Genomic DNA, 21,175 nt, shown 5'->3' with positions numbered 1-21,175 from the left:
GGGAAGCTACAGCCATAATATTTTCCGAGGGCATGCAGCTTTACTGTATGATTAAATGATGATGGTGTCCTCTTGGGTAAAATATTCTGGAGGTAAAATAGTCCCCCATTTGGATCTCCGGGCGGGGACTACTCAAGAGGACGTCATTATCAGGATAAAGAAAACTGGCGTTCTACGGATTGGAGCATGGAAAGTCAGACCCCTTAATCGAGCAGGTAGGTTAGAAAATTTAAAAAGGGAAATGGATAGGTTAAAGTTAAATATAGTGGGAATTAGTGAAGTTCGGTGGCAGGAGGAACAAGACTTTTGGTCAGGTGAATACAGGGTTATAAACACAAAATCAAATAGGGGTAACGCAGGAGTAGGTTTAATAATGAATAGGAAAATAGGAGTGGGGTAAGCTACTACAAACAGCATAGTGAATGCATTATTGTGGCCAAGATAGACACAAAGCCCATGCCCACGCCTACTACAGTAGTACAAGTTTATATGCCAACTAGCTCTGCAGATGATGAAGAAATTGATGAAATGTATGATGAGATAAAAGAAATTATTCAGGTAGTGAAGGGAGACAAACATTTAATAGTCATGGTTGACTGGAATTCAACAGTAGGAAAAGGAAGAGATGGAAACGTAGTAGGTGAATATGGATTGGGGCTACGAAATGAAAGAGGAAGCCGCCTGGTAGAATTCTGCACAGAGCATAACTTAATCATAGCTAACACTTGGTTCAAGATTCATGAAAGAAGAACCCCGGGGATACAAGAAAGTTTCAGATAGATTACATAATAGTAAGACAGAGATTCAGGAAGCAGATTTTAAACTGTAAGACATTTCCAGGGGCAGATGTGGACTCTGACCACAATCTATTGGTTATGAACTGTAGATTAAAACTGAAGTAACTGCAAAAAGGTGGGAATTTAAGGAGATGGGACCTGGATAAACTGAAAGAACCAGAGGTTGTTTCAGAGAGAGCATAAGGGAACAATTGACAGGAATGGGGGAAAGAGATAGTGTAGAAGAAGAATAGGAAGCTTTGAGGAATGAAATAGTGAAGGCAGCAGAGGATCAAATAGGTAAAAAGACAAGGGCTAGTAGAAATCATTGGGTAACGGAAGAGATACTGAATTTAATTGATGAAAGGAGAAAACACAAAAATGCAGTAAATGAAGCAGGCAAAAAGGAATACAAACGTCTTAAAAATGAGATCGACAAGAAGTGCAAAATGGCTAAGCAGGGATGGCAAGAGGACAAATGTAAGGATGTAGAGGCTTATCTCACGAGGGGTAAGATATATACTGCCTACAGGAAAATTAAAGAGACCTTTGGAGAAAAGAGAACCACTTGCATGAACATCAAGAGCTCAGATGGAAACCCAGTTCTAAGCAAAGAAGGGAAAGCAGAAAGATGGAAGGAGTATATAGAGGTTGTATATAGGGGCGATGTTATTGAGGACAATATTATGGAAATGGAAGAGGAGGTAGATGAAGATGAAATGGGAGATATGATATTGCGTGAAGAGTTTGACAGAGCACTGAAAGACCTGAGTCAAAACAAGGCTCCAGGAGTAGACAACATTCCATTAGAACTACTGACAGCCTTGGGAGAGCCAGTCCTGACAAAACTCTACCATCTCGTGAGCAAGATGTATGAGACAGGCAAAATATCCTCAGACTTCAAGAAGAATATACTAATTCCAATCCCAAAGAAAGCAGGTATTGACAGATGTGAAAATTACCGAACTATCAGTTTAATAAGCCATGGCTGCAAAATACTAATACGAATTTGAATTCTACAGACGAATGGAAAAATTGGTAGAAGCTCACCTCGGGGAAGATCAGTTTGGATTCCGTAGAAATGTAGGAACACGTGAGGCAATACTGACCTTACGACTTATCTTAGAAGAAAGATTAAGGAAAGGCAAACCTACATTTCTAGCATTTGTAGACTTAGAGAAAGCATTTGACAATGTTGACTGGAATACTCTCTTTCAAATTCTGAAGGTGGCAAGGGTAAAATACAGGGAGCGAAAGGCTATTTACAATTTGTACAGAAACCAGATGGCAGTTATAAGAGTCAAGGGGTACGAAAGGGAAGCAGTGGTTGGGAAGGGAGTAACACAGGGTTGTAGCCTCTCCCTGATGTTATTCAATCTGTATATTGAGCAAGCAGTAAAGGAAACAAAGGAAAAGTTCGGAGTAGGTATCAAAATCTATGGAGAAGAAATAAAAACTTTGAGGTTCGCCGATGACATTGTAATTCTGTCAGAGACAGCAAAGGACTTGGAAGAGCAGTTGAACGGAATGGACAGTGTCTTGAAAGGAGGATATAAGATGAACATCAACAAAAGCAAAACGAGGATAATGAAATGTAGTCGAATTAAGTTGGGTGATGCTGAAGGAATTAGATTAGGAAATGAGACACTTAAAGTAGTAAAGGAGTTTTGCTATTTGGGGAGCAAAATAACTGATGATGGTCGAAGTAGGGAGGATGTAAAATGTAGACTGGCAATGGCAAGGAAAGCATTTCTGAAGAAGAGAAATTTGTTAACATCGAGTATTGATTTGAGTGTCAGGAAGTCATTTCTGAAAGTATTTGTACGGAGTGTAGCCATGTATGGAAGTGAAACATGGACGATAAATAGTTTGGACAAGAAGAGAATAGAAGCTTTCGAAATGTGGTGCTACAGAAGAATGCTTAAGATTAGATGGGTAGATCACAAAACTAACAAGGAGGTATTGAATAGAATTGGGGAGAAGAGGCGTTTGTGGCACAACTTGACTAGAAGAAGGGAGCGGTTGGTAGGACATGTTCTGAGGCATCAAGGGATCACCAATTTAGTACTGGAGGGCAGCGTGGAGGTTAAAAATTGTAGAGGGAGACCAAGAGATGAATACGCTAAACAGATTCAGAAGGATGTAGGTTGCAGTAGGTACTGGGAGATGATGAAGCTTGCACAGGATAGAGTAGCATGGAGAGCTGCATCAAACCAGTCTCAGGACTGAAGACCACAACAACAACGTTATACAGCAGATAAATATATTATCACCCATTTCACATGCCTATTTTTTGTCATATTATTCAAATAAATACAATTTAAAGTTGACGAAATTAAGAAGATGCAACCTAAAGGTTGCTGAGAGTCTTGAAAAGTGCATTAGGCACATACTCACTGGAATAGATCAAAGAAATGCAAAAGAAGAATGATAGGTAACTTTGAACAATGAAACAGTGAAGTAGTAAATAAACAACCAGGCAAAAAAAAATCAAGGCCTAGTAGAAATCACTGAATAGCAGTGAGAAATAAAATTAACTCATGAAAGGGGGAAAAATAAAATTGCATCAAATGAAACATGTAAAAGAGGGAAAAAAACAGATCTCTAGAAATTAGACAGAAAGGAAGTGCAAAATGACAAAGTAAGGAATGGTTAGAGGAGAAATGCAAAGCTGTTGAAGGAAGAATGATTACAGGAAAGATAGAAGCCATGTACAGTAAATTAAAGAAACCCTTGGACAAAAGAGAAGCAGCTTATGCACGTCAAGAACTCAGATGGCAAGGCAGTATTAAGTGAAGAAGGGGATACTGAAAGGCTTGGAGAGAATATTATGGAGAAGGGAAAAGGGAGGGGGGGGGGGGGGGGGGAGGATATGTAATATTGCAAGAAAAATCTGAAAGAGCAAACTCTAAACAACCCACATCCTTTCGTCTTTCCCTTTCCTTCCCTCTTTCCTGACGAAGAAACCGTTTGTTGCGAAAGCTTGAATTTTGTGTGTATGTTTGTGTTTGTTTGTGTGTCTATCGACCTGCCAGCGCTTTTGTTTGGTAAGTCTCATCATCTTTGTTTTTAGATATATTTTTCCCACGTGGAATGTTTCCCTCTATTATATTCATATCAAAACTATATCTAGGCGCACTTTGGGGGAACACTCTCAGCATGGTCGAAATATATTAATAGATTTTGTTTTCCAGTTGCTACAGTACAGAGTGAAGACACTATGAACTTGTAGTCAGCCATAAGTGTAAACAAACTAGAACCACAGTTGCCTTAGGTGAGAGAAGTGGTGCAAGGAAACAAGGCCCACCTCCCTATCACTGCGCAGCAGTGTACATGTGTGTTCTGTTTTTCTGTGAAAGCGGAAACAACACATGGTCATGGGGACCACCGATTCCTTCTAGCGCTGTGAATGTCACAATCTAATTCTGTGGTGGAAAAGAGATAGTTTCTTCCCTCGTTTCAAAATAAGAAAAGAAAAAGATTAGAAACACACAAAACAAAACATTTGTTAACAGTTACTGTGAAATTTCTTGCTTAAGTTGGCAGTATTATAAATGAAGTAGCTCAGTCCCAAGACCGACCAGTATCTGACACAATCACAGTTCAAAACACCTGCTGCCTAAAACTCCTATGTTGAAGTGTCACATTATACTTACCTTTGAAGTTTCGCTGGCAGACAAATGTACGCATTTCTGCGTTCTATGATGCTCTGTCACACAGCCAAGTCCTACATTGCATCATGTGCTGTGTGTCTATTCTTCGACCATTCAACTGACCACCAGTGGCACAACACCAGAACATCAAGCACACTGATATGTATTTCCCACACTGAGCTTCTTCAGATGGCGTGCAAGACAAGTAGCCAAAAATTGGTTATTTTTTACTATTTACAGGCAGTAAATAAAGCTATTTGAAACTACCTCTGATAAAGTGGTTCACCTGGATACATACTGCTATGAAATACCATTTATTATGTAATTTTGCATTTTCGCATTTTGACGCAGATTTGTACTGTATTCATATTTATTGCAAATATGAATTTTTATGGTCCCTAGAGATGGCAAAGAACTTAGAAGAGCAGTTGAATGGAACGTAAAGTGTCTTAAAAAGGATTATAAAGTGATCATCATCAAAAGGAAAACATGGGTTATGGAATACAGTCGAACAAAATCAGTTTATACTGATGGGATCAGATAAACACTTTCCACACTAAGCCTGTACGCAACACGCAGTCGCAAACGCACTTCTTTGGATGCAGCCTGTATGCCGTATGTTACTATGTTTCCCACGCGTTTGTAATGTGAAAACGTACACCGTACGTTTCGTCAATTGAACTGGCAGCAAGAGTAGTTCATTTACTTTCTGACAGAGGTCACTGTGAGTCTGCAGCTTGAGCATAATCAACAGAAGATTGGTTTTCAGGGGCACAGGTGCATTAACTTCTGTTTTGGATTAGTGTACTTTCTGTGTTTGTATTGTGTAAGGAGCATGGACATTTTTGATAGTTCTTCTGGATCAGAAGAGGAAACCTCTGATGTGGATATTGATTACGAACCTTCAGACATATTTTCTGACACTTACAACAGTTCAGATATGGATTCACAATAGTGAAAAATATTGACTCAAATTATTTTGATTTTTTATGGCAGTTTACATGTGTATTATTTTATTTATGGACTGATAAAGATGTGAGTTCTAGTACTCTGCTTGTCCTGATACATCACAAAATGTGATCACTGACGGGAGCAACTGGTCAAGAGTTTACAACCAGCCTGATTTACCAGTGTTCAATAGTGCTAGTGGTGTAACTTTGCAAGTGGATGAAAACTGTAGTGAATTTGAATGCTTTTCAGCATTTTTTGACAGTTAGATGATAAAACATAAAAATTGAAACAAACATAAGCAGTGCTAAAAATTTATGAAATTAATAAAAAGTCTATGAATGGAAAACTTGTGGCAATGGTCATCTATAGTAAAGATACAGAAATGTACTTGGTTTTCCCAATTATTTTGCATATGAGTGTAGCTAAGTTGTCAAAAATAAGTAACTATTGGTCAAAGGATGCATTTATAAATACTTCGTGGGCGAGCAAGGTAATGAGTAGAGACAGATTTAGTTCAATTTTGTTTATGTTGCACTTGAACGACAACACAAAATTCATAAAACGAGGTCAGCCAGGATGAGATCCACTGCACGAAATGATGCCTTTCTTCAGTTCCTTTGTCACAATGTGTAAGAATAACTTCAAACTACACATGAACCTGTAATATTTCTGGCTTTGCAGCCATCATACTGAGGTACAAGAACCTCTTCTTAGAGCATTTGAAAAGGCAGAAGTGGTGTGAGGTACCGATGATAGACTGTTCGTTTCGTACAGGTATCGTGAGAAAGACCACTTAAATTCTGGTCCTTCTCTGCGACTGGCTGCTGCATTCGGAAGTTGCGTGCCAAAATGATAATTTTCTGTTATTAATATTAGACAAACTATATATCATATTTAATTGCATTTCATATTTAAAGCATCTCTCAATAGTGTGCTATCATTCAATTATTTCACAAATATTAATAACAACCAGACTAATAAACAACTGCTAAACGAAAAGACAGATGAAGCACTTCGGTGATATTCGGATCGTGCCCAACTTGGATGGTGGGCGAAGTGGTTCAGCTGCAAGATCAGAGCTGGACTGACAGTCTTGCAGGACAGACGTGTTTGCCATGGTCGGTATCAGTGAAGACCTTATTAGTGATGCATGGGTTACAAATGTGAGAGCTGGTTCAGCAGTCTCGGAGGATGGACATATTGCCCACTGCGGTGTCAGTTAGGACTTAATTTTCAATGTCTAGTTTGTAAAAGTGATAGCTGATTCAGCAGTCTCAGGGGACAGATAAGTTGTATATGCAGTTCATTATTTTGTTGAAGAATAGAAAATATTTGCGACTCTAAAGTGGAATGTAATGTGCAGTTTATCGTGTTCTGCCAATAAAAAGCAAATGGCATCCCTTATAAACACACTGATTGGAAATTTAATTATTTCTAAAATAACAGTTCCTCACTAAGAGCTTCTTACAGCATCAAGATAATGGATTCATGAACTACATGCTGTTTCCTGTGCAGGGACAACAATTATAGCAGACCTGCAGGTGGATGAACATTTATTAGAACTTATGCACTCCATTCAGGGCATATATATGTCACACCCTCTTTAACTCTCTCTTTTTTAACTTGTCATAAGCCTCACAACTGATCAAGGGATGTGCTGCTTCAGAGGCAGAATAGGATTCAGAGTGTATATGAAAAGCAAACCAAATAACTGCAGGATCAATCTCTATTTACTGTGTGACTCAACAACAGGTTATGCTTTGAATTGTGATATTTACACAGGTAAAGCAAACAATGTAGATAACTCTGTCTTGTCAGTAATTGGGAGGTTGTGTGAAGATTATTTTGGCAAATCACACTGCATTTATACGGATAGGTTCTACACAAGCCTCGCTGTGTTGGACTACCTGTGGCAGGATAAAACTTTGGGTGCAGGAACTGTAATGAAAAACAGGAAGGGTCCACCTAATGAAATGAAGGCTGTGAAGCTTAGGAAGGGGAAAATGATGTTTTTGGGGAAGGAATATTTACTTGCAATAAAATGGAAATCAACCAGGGATGTGTACTGTCTTTTGACCAAACATTGAGCAACTTCAGCAGTAGGTAGTACTAGAAACAAAGAGGAGCAAGTAGAGAGATGGAACCAAATGTTGTAATACACTGTAACAAGGGTAAAACTGGAGTAGACAGGGTTGACCACCTATCAAGCTATTATTCTTTCTGTCAGAAGACACTGAAATGGTGGAAAAAGGTTTTCTTTCACTTATTTCTTTTAAGATTAGTGAATAGTTGCGTTGTGCACAGACATACAACCAAAAAAACATCATCTCTGGCATGCTTCATGAAGGCTTTAGGTAAGCAGCTAGCAACTCAAGGTGGTGTGGAGGAGCTTCAAGATTCACAGGGTGGAACATCAACAAGTGCGGACAGAGTGTTTGGGTATCACTTCCCAGAAAAGATCCCAGGTACAGCATGTAAACAAAATGTAGCAGGTGCTGTAAAGTGTGTGTTGATACAGGCAAAAGAAGAAACTGGGAAAAAAGTAAGAAAAGAAACACAATGGTGGTTGGTGTAAGCAGTGTAATGTGGGTATCTATGTACCTGACTGTTTCAAAGAATACCATACCCGAATAAATTATTCTTGATAAAAAGAAGCTACACTTCTTTATTAATTTTTTCTTGTATGCACATTTTTTTCCAATAAAATATGTTCTTTTGTACATGCTTATTTCTTTCAAACGTTAAAAATAATAAGTTTTAGAAGTTAGCATTTTTTTTCTTTTTTGGAAAAACATTTTACTTCCAAAATTCTAGAAAAAAATGTCATTTATGTTCAGAAAATACTGTATAACAGCATTCGAAAGAAGAAGTTTCAAACTTTGATGTGTATGGTTTACTATCTTTATATTTTCTTCAAGACTTTTCTAAAAAGTCAGTGAAATTGCCTGAAAAGTCCACAGGGACAAACCATGTCCAAACCGCTCAGTGTGGAAAGTGTTAAGAAATATTACAACAAAAGTAAAATACGAGTTTTTACTATTTAGGCGACAAAATTACTGATGATAGCCACAAAATATAGGGTGGCCATAGCAAGGAAACAATTTCTGAAGGAGAAAAATTTATTCACATCCTATAAAAGTTTAAGTGTGGAACTCTTTTCTGAAATGTGGCTTTATATCAAAGTGAAATGCATATTTTAAACAGAAAAGACAAAATGGGAACAGAAACTTTTGAAAAGTGGTGTTTCGAGGAGAATCCTGAAGAGTGCCTCTACTCTTCAGTAACTAATGAAGAGATACTGAATAGAATTAGGGAGAATAGAAATGTATGGTAGAACTTGACAAAAACAAGGCATAGCTAGACAGGACACACCCTGAGGCATCACAGAGTATTTAATTGGATTAGGGAGCCTTTGCCTGTAGGGAGGACAATTAGATCAGAATCTGCTTTGAGACTGTGTATGGCTGTTGTTTCCTCTGCTGAAAGGTTGGTGTCCTTAGGAAGGGACCTTGGGAAGGATGATGAGGCCAAGTTAGAGGTAAGGAATTCCTGGAAGGTGGTTAGGTGGAGGGGGGGATCATGGCTGGATGGTTCTATGAACTGAGAGAGGCACAGTTCAATGTTGGAATTAGGTCAGCTTTGGTTGGTGGGATTGGTGGCAAAGAAGTGTTTCCATTGCAGGAATCAGAAGAAGGAGAGGAGGTCTTTGATGAGTCGAACATGGCTAAATTTGCATGTAGAGCTAAAGGTGAGGCCTTTGAATACGACTGAAACTTCTGTGGAGCTGAGAATTTTGGTGGAAAGGTTAACAACAGTGTTCAGGGATTGTTTAGGCTCTGGATTTGGCATGTTGATAAAGAGTTTTGGGGGACATGGCAAGTTGAAAAGGTACACTACACAGGATGTGGATGCTATGGGCGGTTGCCGAGGAGGAACACTGTGGGTATAATAGTGCTTGGATAGAGGTGCCCCAAAGCAGCTGTAGGATGTTTGCAGCTTGGATAACTTATGGAGTTTGGGTCTAGAATGTTCTTCCAGTTGCTTGAGAGCAAGGAACTCAATTTCAGAGATGTGAGATGTGTAGTGGGGACTGCACAATAGCTATTTCTTGTGTAGTGAGCAGAGATGGTTCTAGAATACCTGTGGCATGGAAATGCATTTTTGCAGTACCAGGTTTGTGAGGACAGGGTCTGGCAGAATCTGAAAAGGTCAAGGTCATTATGAAAGGAGGGGTGGGATTCAGAAAAAGGAATTTTTACTATCAGACCATTGGAGGGGGGTTCCATGGTTTACGCAGTATTTAAGGAACAGAATGTGGAACTGGGTTTGGCCAGGGAAAGTGATACTTCTCTGAACTGGTGCAGAAAGATGGAGCAGGGGTCTAGTGCAGCAGGAATGGTACCAGGGAAACAGGAAATCATGTAGGAAATGTGAAGATAAAGGTTTTGGGTGGTCACGTAGCTGTGTGTTGTGCACAGATGAGATTGTTTGATACATTGGGGCTCAGAAGTCAGAGTGTGTGAGGTTTGGAAGGCGATGAAAAAACACATGAAGAAAGAGAAGAACGGATACTGAGAAGAATAATGCACAAAAGAAAATAGCTGTTATGCAAAATGAAACAATGGAAACTCCGGGTTTGAAAATCAACTATATTAAAAGGATAAATTGTTACTCAGTGTCAAGATGACCAGTTCAGTTGCAGACAGGCACACTGCAATGACTGTTACACATTACAGCTTTCGCTCAAAGCCTTCTCCAGCAAAGGAAACACACACCCATTCATCCTGCTATCCCTCTCACTTCTCTGCCCCACTCCAGATTGCTATTTATGCGACAGTCGCACTCCGGTTGGAGCTGTTGGTGTTGCGGCCATGTGCACGTCAGATGTGCCTACTTGTGTGAAAGACTGTGTGTGTGTGTGTGTGTGTGTGTGTGTGTGTGTGTGTTTTCTTTTGCTAAAGAGGGCCTTGGCCAAAAGCTATAATGTGTAACAGTTCTTTCCATGACAAATAATTCTTAATTTGTGGATGTATCACAATCAACAACATGTGCAACCTCTGATACTTACTAAAAACCAACCAAACTAGTTTTAAGTACAAAAAGAAGAAATTTCAGTGAAATGTGCCCGAAAATGAATTAATCTTTTATCATTTCCAGGTGTGTTTTACATTTCTTTATTACTCTGTCAAAGACAGGCACTCACCTTAAGGTTTCGCCACAGAATTGGTTCGTACAGAGTCGCCAGCATGGAACGGACTTGGGTATTTGATTTATGAGTGTGGAATGCATGAAGTATGGTGAGCACTTTCTGACCTAATTGGCTCATTTCCAACACTTGCCTCTTCAAATCCATAATGCGTGCCATGAAGTCCTGAATCAAGTACTCTTCAATAAACTGAAACAGTATTTCTTTTTTAGTGCAGTTTAAGACTAAAAATAAATAACATTGCAAAGTAGTGCAGAGAAAGAGAACAAAGTTATCACAGTACATTTGGTGAAAAGCAAAGGCAAAAGATAGACAAGTGGGAAATATTCATCTTGATGTTGTTATGCCTCAGTGTGAAAAGACACAGCATTTGCATCGGAGTGGATCCTAACAGGGCAGAATAATTGGTTTCTTTATACTAAAATCTCCACTAGAAGATTAAAATACTATTGTAATGACACAAGTGAGAATTAATTCCAAAAACCTAAGGTTTTGTTGTCAATTACACCACTTTTTTTTTTAAGAAGCATGTTTTTATCTATCTTTTGTGATTCAGTCTCTGATAAATGGGAAATATGAGGGTTGACTGAAAAGTAATGCCTCCACCTTCATAACTCTTCAACAGTTGTCAGCATTGGTATGCGGCACATACTGGCTTGTTCTGTAGCCTCTTCTCTACAGCTCCAGTTGGCGGAAAGCCTTAGCATTGAACGGCTGTGTTGTTACAGTGTAAAGTATGGAACAGAAGGTTGGTCAATGTGATTTAAGCAACGTGCAGTCATTGAATTCTTGGCAGCAGAATGTGTCACCCCAAAGGAGATTCATCAGAGAATGAAAGCAGTTTATGGTGTGTGTATTGATGTGAGAACTGTGCATCACTGGGCAAGCAACACGAGAGGAGTTCCTGGCAAATTTCAAGTCTGTAAGCTTTCATTTCAAGAGTCAGCATCATGCACAGATCTTCCGATAGCCGAGCAAAGCTGAATGATACACCGATCGTCCTGAATCAATCTGTCAACATTTTGCTTGTGAAACTCAGTGGTTGCTGTCACAGGACGTCCAACTCTTTGTTTGTCATGCAGGTCAGACGTTCCCACATCAATTTCTTTAAACTTACTCACCCAACGAGGCACAGCACTCACATCAACACAATCACCATAAACTGCTTTCATTCTCTGTTGAATCTCCTTTGGGGTGACACCCGCTGCTGTGAAGAATTCAATGACTGCACATTGCTTAAATCACATTGACCGACCATCTGCGCAGGGTTATATTACTCTGTAACAACACAACTGTTCAATGCTAAGGCTTCCCGCCAACTGGGGCTGTAGAGAAGAGGCTATGGAACAAGCCAGTACCTGCCGCATACCAATGCTGCCAACTGTTCAAGAGTTATGAAGGTGGAGACATTACTTTTCAGTCAACCCTCGTATCATGACAGTAGCAATGAGACTCACCTTCCTCATACCTGTGTCCGCTACAGACCAGGCTGTATAATATATATCACCATATGCCTTAGCAATATTTCTATTGCATTCAAGAAGAAATCCTTTACAGACTCCATGCATGTCCTGTAACAACAACAACAACAACAACAACAACGTGATACCAACATAAACAGTAGATAATTCATTATGGAAAGCAGCACTGCTGAAAGAGTAATTCATGTAATTTCAACATGTCACTGCCGAGATACCAATGTGCCAGTGTCACAACTTTGACATGCTAGAGGCAGAGAATCATGGTTTGTTGTAAAACATTTAGCAGTTCTCAAAGTTTTTTTTCTGTTTTGTCAGAATTTTAATGTGCACCTCACGTTTTAGAACATTAAGACAATATTTGAGTTCTGTGCAACACCAACAGTTCTGATTGCGTCAATGATTCCTACATGAAGTATAGTAAATGTCATTCACTGGTGGTGTGCACACACAACCCTCAACGTAACCCCACAAAAAGAAGTTCCATGATGTGACACTGGGAGAGCGCGACGGCCATGTAATGGAACCATCACGACTCATCCAGCTCTCAGGAATAGTGTAATTCAGTGTGTCCTGCATAACAAATAACTTTTGGAGGCTCTATTAAAATGAAGCTTGCACTCTGTCAACATAGGTTTCAGAACAGGGGGACGTCCTGTAGGAAGGTCTTTGACACTGCCTATATCTTTAAAATTTTTGAACCACCTCATTATGATTGTTTTTGCTGCTGGTACCCTTCCATACTGCACTTGTAATTCTGCAGTACCATTGTCACAGATTTGAATTCTGCATACCAGATGACACATTGCACTTCCTTCTTGGTACACAAAACGGGTCAGAACACTGTTGCAGAAACAACGAAACAAACATGCCAAATTTAAAAAGACACAAAATCTCCAAGATCGGCGATCTTTTACAGAAGCTCGAAATTTAGCGTGGGCTTAAATGCGAGATGCTTATAACAGTTTCCACAACAAAACTTTGTCTTGAAACCTTGCAGAAAATCCAAAGAGATACTGGTCGTATGTGAAGTATGTTAGCGGCAAGAAACAATCAATGCCTTCTCTGCGCGATAGCAATGGAGATACTATCGAAGACAGTGTTGCCAAAGCAGAGTTACTAAACACAGCCTTTCGAAATGCTTTCACAAAAGAAGACGAAGTAAATATTTCAGAATTCAAATCGAGAACAGCTGCCAACATGAGTAATGTAGAAGTAAGTATCCTCAGAGAAGTGAAGCAATTTAAATCACTTAATAAAAGCAAGTCTTCTGGTCCAGTCTGTATACCAATTAGGTTCCTTTTGGAGAATGCTGAGGCATTAGCTCTATACTTAACAATCATATACAATAGTTCGTTCTACGAAAGATCTGTACCCAAAGACTGGAAAGTTGCACAGGTCACACCAATATTCAACAAAGGTAGTAGAAGTAATCCACTAAATTACAGGCCTATATCATTAATGTTGATATGCAGCAGGACTTTGGAACATATATTGAGTTCAAACAATAACTACCTTGAAGAAAATTATCTATTGACACACAGTCAACACGGGTTTAGAAAACATCATTCCTGTGAAACACAACTAGCTCTTTATTCACATGAAGTGTTGAGTGCTATTGACAAGGGACTTCAGATCGATTTTGTATTTCTGGATTCCTGGGAGGCTTTTGACACTGTACCACGCAAGCGGTTTGTAGTGAAATTGCATGCTTATGGAATATTGTCTCAGTTATGTGACTGGATTTGTGATTTCCTGTCAGAGAGGTCACAGTTCGTGGTAACTGACAGAAAGTCATAGAGTAAAAGAGAAGTGATTTATGGCCGTCCCCAAGGTAGTGTTATAGGCCCATTGCTGTCCCTTATCTATATAAACAATTTGGGAGACAATCCGAGCAGCCGTCTTAGGTTGTTTGCAGATGACGCTGTTGTTTACCGACTAATAAAGTCATCAGAAGATCAAAACAAACTGCAAAACGATTTAGAAAAGATATCTGAATGGTGCGAAAATTTGCAGTTGACCCTAAATAACAAAAAGTGTGAGGTCATCCACATCACTGTTAAAAGGAATTTGTTAAACTTCAGTTACACGATAAATCAGTCTAATCTAAATGCCATAAAGTCAACTACGTACTTAGGTATTACAATTGCAAACAATTGAAATTGGAAGTAACACATAGAAAATGTTGTGGGGACGGCCAACCAAAGACTGCATTTTATTGCCAGGGCACTTAGAAAATGTAACAGATCTACTAAGGAGACTGCCTACACTACACTTGTCCGTCCTCTTTTAGAATACTGCTGTGCGGTGTGGGATCCTTTCCAGATAGGAATGACAAAGTACATCGAAAAAGTTCAAAGAAGTGCAGCATGCTTCGTATTATCGTGAAATGTGGGATAGAGTGTCACAGATATGATACAGGATTTGGGCGGGACATCATTAAAAGAAAGGCATTTTTCGTTGCGGTGGAATCTTCTCACGAAATTTCAATCACCAACTTTCTCCTCCGAATACAAAAATATTTTGTTGACACGGACCTACATAGGAAGAAACGATCACCTTGATAAAATGAGGGAAATCAGAGCTCGTACGGAAAGATACAGGTGTTCGTTCTTTCCACGCACTATACGAGATTGGAATAAAAGAGAATTGTGAGGGTGGTTTGATGAACCCTCTGCCAGACACTTAAATGTGATTTGCAGAGCTTCCATGTAGATGCAGATGTAGTTCTAGTCTGTTGCCATTTTGATGAACCCCAAGTCAAATCTGCAACAAAGGACAAAAAGAGGAGTGGTGCTGGGCCATACAGATTCTTCCCTCCACCACCAGCTTCACTGAACTACACAGATGGGAGTTATTCTTACAATACATCCTTTGCTTCCATAGCATCACGCGCCTAGCCCATGTACCTGCCACCCCTCCCTCTTGCATTCCTAGCCAGCAAACCAGCTGTCTGCCTCTGAACCACTAGCTGCCCACCACCAATCCATCTCCCTGTCTCCTGCCTCTCACTCTCTCTACCCACCCCACACAACACAACTCCCAACACAGCCTAATCAAACTGCCAAAATGCAGCACTGGCACTGTTTATCTGGCTGGCATCACATAGGGGGAAAAGCGCACAAGCAAGTGCATGTGTATGTGTGTGTCTTTTGCTCTAGCTCAAAAAAGGATTACTCTGAAAGCTAGCAAGGTTTTTTTTTTTCTTTTTGTGTTTCTGTTGACAACTGAACATTCTGCTTTCCAGTGAGTAGTCTCCTTTAATCCAAAAGTATTTATAACAGGGGAAAAAGGAACTCTGAGAGCTGCTAAACATTTTACAACTAAACACAGTTCTCTGTCTCTAATAATTTCCAAGCTACAATTTTTTGAGATATTAGCAGAACTTTATGGGCACACACTATATATTTACATTTTAAACTGTTCTTTATGGAAAAATGAAAACTATATTGTAATGGTGATACACAGTGCTTTTTTGGCCCTTGTTCTTTCTTCACAATTCACGCTTGTTTACAGAAGTCCGTGTATCTCTTTTTTTCAGTAATATGAAAACAAATCACATACAAATCGAAATATGGATATTATTAACACATCCTTCATTATTTTAGTGTTCTATAGTCTGCTTTCTGTTTCTTTGGAGCAGATATTATTATTTATAAAACTATATGTAACTGTAAGCATGAAATCAAATAAATATAATGCATGAACTCTTAATCTGCTTCATTTAATTCATCACAGATCAAATGAATAAAATAGTTAATGGTACCTGTTCACTTGATGACTCTTCTAGAATAAGAGATAATTATATTGTACTGTTCCTCATCACAAACTGTTGACATTTCACCTAAAGAAATCCTTCTTGTGGATATCGTCGATGAAGAAACAATACCGCATAACTGAAAAATTTCCGATTTTTCGTTTTTCAGTCAGATGATGTCGTTGACCGTACGCGCATCTGCTCTTAACACCGTAATGCCAAATTTTTAATTATTTACCATGAAAAAATTATCTAAAACAATACCGCGTATGTGACACAGCAAATAAATAGATGGCAATGCTGTGGAACTGTAGAGAATTAAATACCACGTATCTACAATCTATGGATACTGTAAACTATACCACGTAAATACAAAAGCGTGCGCAGCCACAGCACATTGCTAACTGCCTTATTACGTATTTAACAGTGCTCGAAAGTGGTTCCATGCTTGTAGCTTCATTCTCGATAATCGACAGTGATATAAATGACGATCTTTTTACTGAAGAAGAAATTGTTTCTCAGCTGAAATCAGCTCATGAAAGTGGAGAATCGTTCTTGAGAATGACTGACAGCGGTAAGAAAATTGTTTTATTATTCACCTTTGAATGTTAGTAACATCGCAAGTGCCTTATTGTGATATAAATCAGAAAGCCCCTACTTCACTCATTCTGTGCTTTATTCATTTCTGCCAAAGATTTCTAGACTGTCCACTTTCTTGTAGGATCTCCTGTAAATGCAGAACAAACAACAGGCAAAAAAAGTCGTAACGCTCAAGTTACGTTTACCTAAGGAAAATTAATTTCGTATATGGGGTTCTCGGTTACTGTTCCTGCAACATCTAATGACGCAGGTAAATTTTCTTGGGATTATAGTTAATAGTATTACTGATGCCATCATTCTCATAAATACATGAATTTGAGTTTCATCTTTGTCTGTTTAATTTAATTTATAAATATTTTTCCATCTAGAAACTTCAGTGGTTGTATCCAACAATGCTCAAAATGAAACCACAGTCACAGTTTCCACTGGAGATGACAGTACTTCACACTCATTGCTATGCGATGGTGCTCATTGTTTGCCAAACACTGGATAAATTATTGGAAGATCACGGGAGCAATAATGATGCTGACAGTGAAGGCCAAGAATTTTATGGTGACGTAAGGAGTGACAGGAAAATGAAGTCTAAACCACATCCTGAAGATAGGAAGAAAAATGCCAGTATTCTGAGAATGCATGGACAGGTGTATATTGGATACAAAAGAAGTCGAATTGGTAAAATCACTCATGATATTCCAAGAGAGGCACAAAAATTAGGTCCAACATGTACTTCGAATATGTGCCAGAAATCCATTCCAAGGAAATGTCATCAGTTTTCTGCTGATGAGGGGCTGGCAGTCTTTAATACGTTTTGGGAAACAATGTCATGGGATCAGAGGAAGGTTTACATTATCAACCTTGTGGATGTAATTCCAACCAAACATCCAGGGAAGAACACTGGCGAATCCAGGAGAAAAGGGACGCTCATTTATCATTTGAAAAATGAGATGGGGAAACATAAAGTATGTAAAAAGATGTTTCTCAATACTCTTGGGATTAGAGAATGGACTGTCCAATATTGGCTGGGTAATTCCACACATGGGATGAGTCCTGATACAGAACCGTCACGATCTCGAATCAAACAGACGAAGAAGAAAGATGAGAGAACCTTCATGAAAGAATTCCTGGTCTCTCTTCTGAAACTTCACTCACATTACTGCAGGAAATCCTCCTCGAAGTTATACCTTGAGCCTATTCTACAATCCAAACAACAGCTGTATGGACTCGAAAAATGTCATGCGGAGAAGGTGTCACCATTAAGTCGGGCTACCTTTAACCTGATTTTAAAAGATGGTAATATTAGCTTATTTTCCCCCAAGAAAGACCAGTGCGACTTGTGTTCTAGTTACAGGCTTGGTAACTTGAGTGAAGACGTGTGGAAGCAACACGCAGAACGGAAAGAGCAGGCAAGGATGCAAAAGGATGCTGACAAGAAAGAGGCCCAGCAGAAGCTCTGCTCAGTGTACACCATGGACTTACAGGCCATGAAAGCAGCTCCATTTTTAAGTGCAAGTGTAGTTTATTATAAAACTAAGTTGATTGTTCATAACTTTACAATGTATACTTTAGAAAGTCATGATGCAGTATGTTACTGGTTCGATGAAATGCAAGATGATTTGGTTGCATCATGTTTTGCCTCATGCATCATGGACACCCTATCCAGAATGATTAAGGAAAATCCCATTCAAGTCATTCTGTATTCTGACGCCTGCACATATCAGAACAGAAATGTGATATCATATGCTCTTTTAACATTAGCAATTGATACTGGAGTATTGATTACACAAAAGTTTTTGGAGAAAAGCTATACTCAGATGGAATGTGACTTAGTTCACAGCTCCATTGAGTGCAAGCTTAAAGGACGTGAAGTTACACTTCCTAGCCAATACACTCTGATATCTAAAGAAGCGAGAAAAAACCCATAGGCATATGAAGTCCATTACCTAGATTATTTCATTTTCATCAAATATGCAGAGAAAAGTTTGTGGCTGTACAACTCAATTAGACCTGGAAGAGCTATAAAAATGTGCCTACAGTTACTGATCTGAGGGTGCTACAGTACCGCCCAAATGGTATTATTTACTACAAGTGCTCTTTCAACAAGGTGTGGCAAGAATTACCGAGGTGTCCGAGGAAAATTATTGGAGATGTTTGCTTTCTGAAACTATACAAGGAAAGACTGAAAATCAAGAAATCAAAACAGGATCATTTACAACAACTTAAATCTGTTCTTCCTAAAGACTGTCATAGTTATTATGACAACATTCCTTATGAACAAAAATTATCGTGGAGGTAAGTGTGTGACGAGTATCAGTGCAGTGTAATTCTCTGTTGCTGCTTTGAGTGACGTTTAGGATTTTCCTTGAACAAATGTGCAGACATTATCAGAACTATGTAAACAGTATATTTATTTAAAATGTTTCTATGAAATCTTTCAATAAAAATGATTAATGCTCCAAAACTTGTTCTTACTAGCTTTCTCAGCACCAAATACCAACGTAAATGTGTCAAGTCGTGCCGGGAGACTGACAAACAAGTACCGCGTAAGTAACAGAGCATGGCATAAATACCGAGACAATTCCACGTATGTGCCATAATTAAGCTTTCTAAAGCGTATTTTTTTTGTTCACATTTTTATTTGATCCAATATTTCCTTGCAGTGCTACGATGCAAATTTAGCGCCACGGTAAAATGTATTAGGCATTTTAGACAGTTTTCTGTCTCTCGTGTAAAATTCTTATTTTGCTATGGTATTGTTTCTTCACTGACGATATAATGTATCTGACAATAACATGGAGTCCAGCACTCTGCCACCATCATCAGTTTGCTGGTTCAAGAACAGACTTCTTATGAACACGAGCTTCGTGCAAGCTACATTTATTTCAAAGACTTCAGTTAAGAGGGACACTTTAAATTATAGTACATGATCTACTTGGGTAAGTGAAGAAAGAGTTAAAATGCACTATCCCTAATCACATGCCAATAACATACCAAACTGATATTCAGGTACCTTATAGTAAAATGTTGCTGAAGTTCAATGCAACTCAAATATGTCTGCACATACATCTACATACTCACTCCACACGCCACTGTACGGTGCATGGCAGTAAATTGTACCACTACTAATTATTTCCTTCTTGTCCCACTCGCAAATAGAGTGAGGGAGAAACAGCTTTCTATATGCCTCCATATGAGTCTTGATTCCTCTTATCTTATTTTCATGGTCCTTGTGTGAAATGTGTGTTGGTGACAACAGAATCATTCTGGAGTCAGCTTCAAATGCCAATTCTCTAAACTTTCTCAATAGTGTTCCTCAAAAACAATATTATCTTCCCTCCAGGAATTCCCATTTGAATTCCCAAAGCATCTCTGTGATACTTGGGTGTTGTCTGTAGCAAACCTAGCAGCCCACCTCTGAACTGATGCAATGTCTTTCTTTAATGCAGATCCCACCTCTCAAACAACACTATGTGCAGTCTCCTTTACAAATGAACCACACTTTGCTACAATTCTCGCAATAAACTGAAGTCAACCACTCACCTTTCCTACTTCAATTCACTTTACTACAATTCTCACAATAAAATGAAGTCAACCATTCGCCTTTCCTACTACATTGTTACGTGCTCATTGTATTTCATACAACTCTTCAATGTTATGCTTAGATAATTAATTGATGTGACTCTGTAAAGCAGCACACTACTAATGCCATGCTCAAACATTACAGTTTGTTTTTCCTACTCATCTACATTAACTTACATGTTTCTACATTTAGAGCTAGCTGCCATTTGCCACAACAACTAGAAATTCTGTCTAAGTCATATTGTATCCTCCTTCAGCCAATCAATGATGACACCTTCATACACATCAAAGCATCAACAACAGCCACAGATTGCTGTTCACCCTGTCCATCAGATATTTATGTATACAAAAAATAACAGCAGTCCTGTCACATTTCCCTGGGGCACTCCTGACAATACCATTGTCTCTGATAAACACGCATTGTCGAGGACAACATACTGTGTTCTGTTACTTAAGAAGTCTTTGAGCAATTTGTATATCTGAGAACCTATTGTGTATGCTCATACCTTCATTAAATGTCTACAGTGGGGCATGGTGTCAAATGCTTTTCCGCAATCTAGGAATAGAGAATCTGCCTGTTGCCCTTCATCAAGAGTTCACAGTAAACAATGTGAGAAAAGGGAAAGCTGAGTTTTGCAAGGGTGATGCTTCCTAAAACTGTGGTGATTCTTGGAGAGAAGCTTTTCCATCTCAAGAAAATTTATGATGATATTATCAAAAGGACAGACTGCTTCTCACTATATACCGCAGACGAAGAGCAGCAGACGGCCACACCAAAAAGACAGCTAAACATTTGAGCTTTCGGCCAACAGGCCTTCTTCTAAAATAGACAATAGACAAAACACACACACACACACACACACACACACACACACACACACACGTGCCCACTCTCCTTGGCCACTGAGGCCAGGTTCAGCATTGCAGCATCAACAGTTCTCACTGCTTCACTGACTCCTGCACAAGAGGTAACCATGTAATTCATTGGTGTTGCGTACATGTGAACCTTGACATAACCCCACAAAAGGAAGTCTAATGAAGTGGCATGAGGAGAGTGTATGAGGCTGGCCTCAGTGTCCAGAGACAGTGGTCGTGTGTGTTTTGAGTTGTGCTTGTGTGAATGTATGTGTTTTGCCAAATTTAGAAGAAGATCTTTTGGTCAAAAGCCTGCACGTTTA

General features: G+C 39.1%; 1 protein-coding gene across 12 annotated transcripts in view; it reads right to left on the bottom strand.

Annotated features, from left to right (window-relative positions):
* Positions 1 to 21,175, bottom strand: part of LOC126187508 (condensin-2 complex subunit G2-like) — a 275,551-nt gene that overhangs the window by 172,561 nt on the left and 81,815 nt on the right. For all 12 annotated transcript variants that reach the window (XM_049928641.1, XM_049928640.1, XM_049928639.1 and 9 more), the window contains exons 7-8: positions 12,044 to 12,157; positions 10,584 to 10,775 (exon numbers count right to left, since the gene is read on the bottom strand). In XM_049928641.1, coding sequence (XP_049784598.1) covers positions 10,584 to 10,775; positions 12,044 to 12,157 — 306 coding nt within the window. The remainder of the gene's footprint in view (positions 1 to 10,583; positions 10,776 to 12,043; positions 12,158 to 21,175) is intronic.

Source organism: Schistocerca cancellata, chromosome 5 (assembly GCF_023864275.1).
Source record: "Schistocerca cancellata isolate TAMUIC-IGC-003103 chromosome 5, iqSchCanc2.1, whole genome shotgun sequence".
Taxonomy (NCBI): Eukaryota; Metazoa; Arthropoda; class Insecta; order Orthoptera; family Acrididae; genus Schistocerca; species Schistocerca cancellata.
The sequence above is the reverse complement of the archived record's forward strand: the minus strand, read 5'-3'. Positions and strand labels throughout refer to the sequence as shown.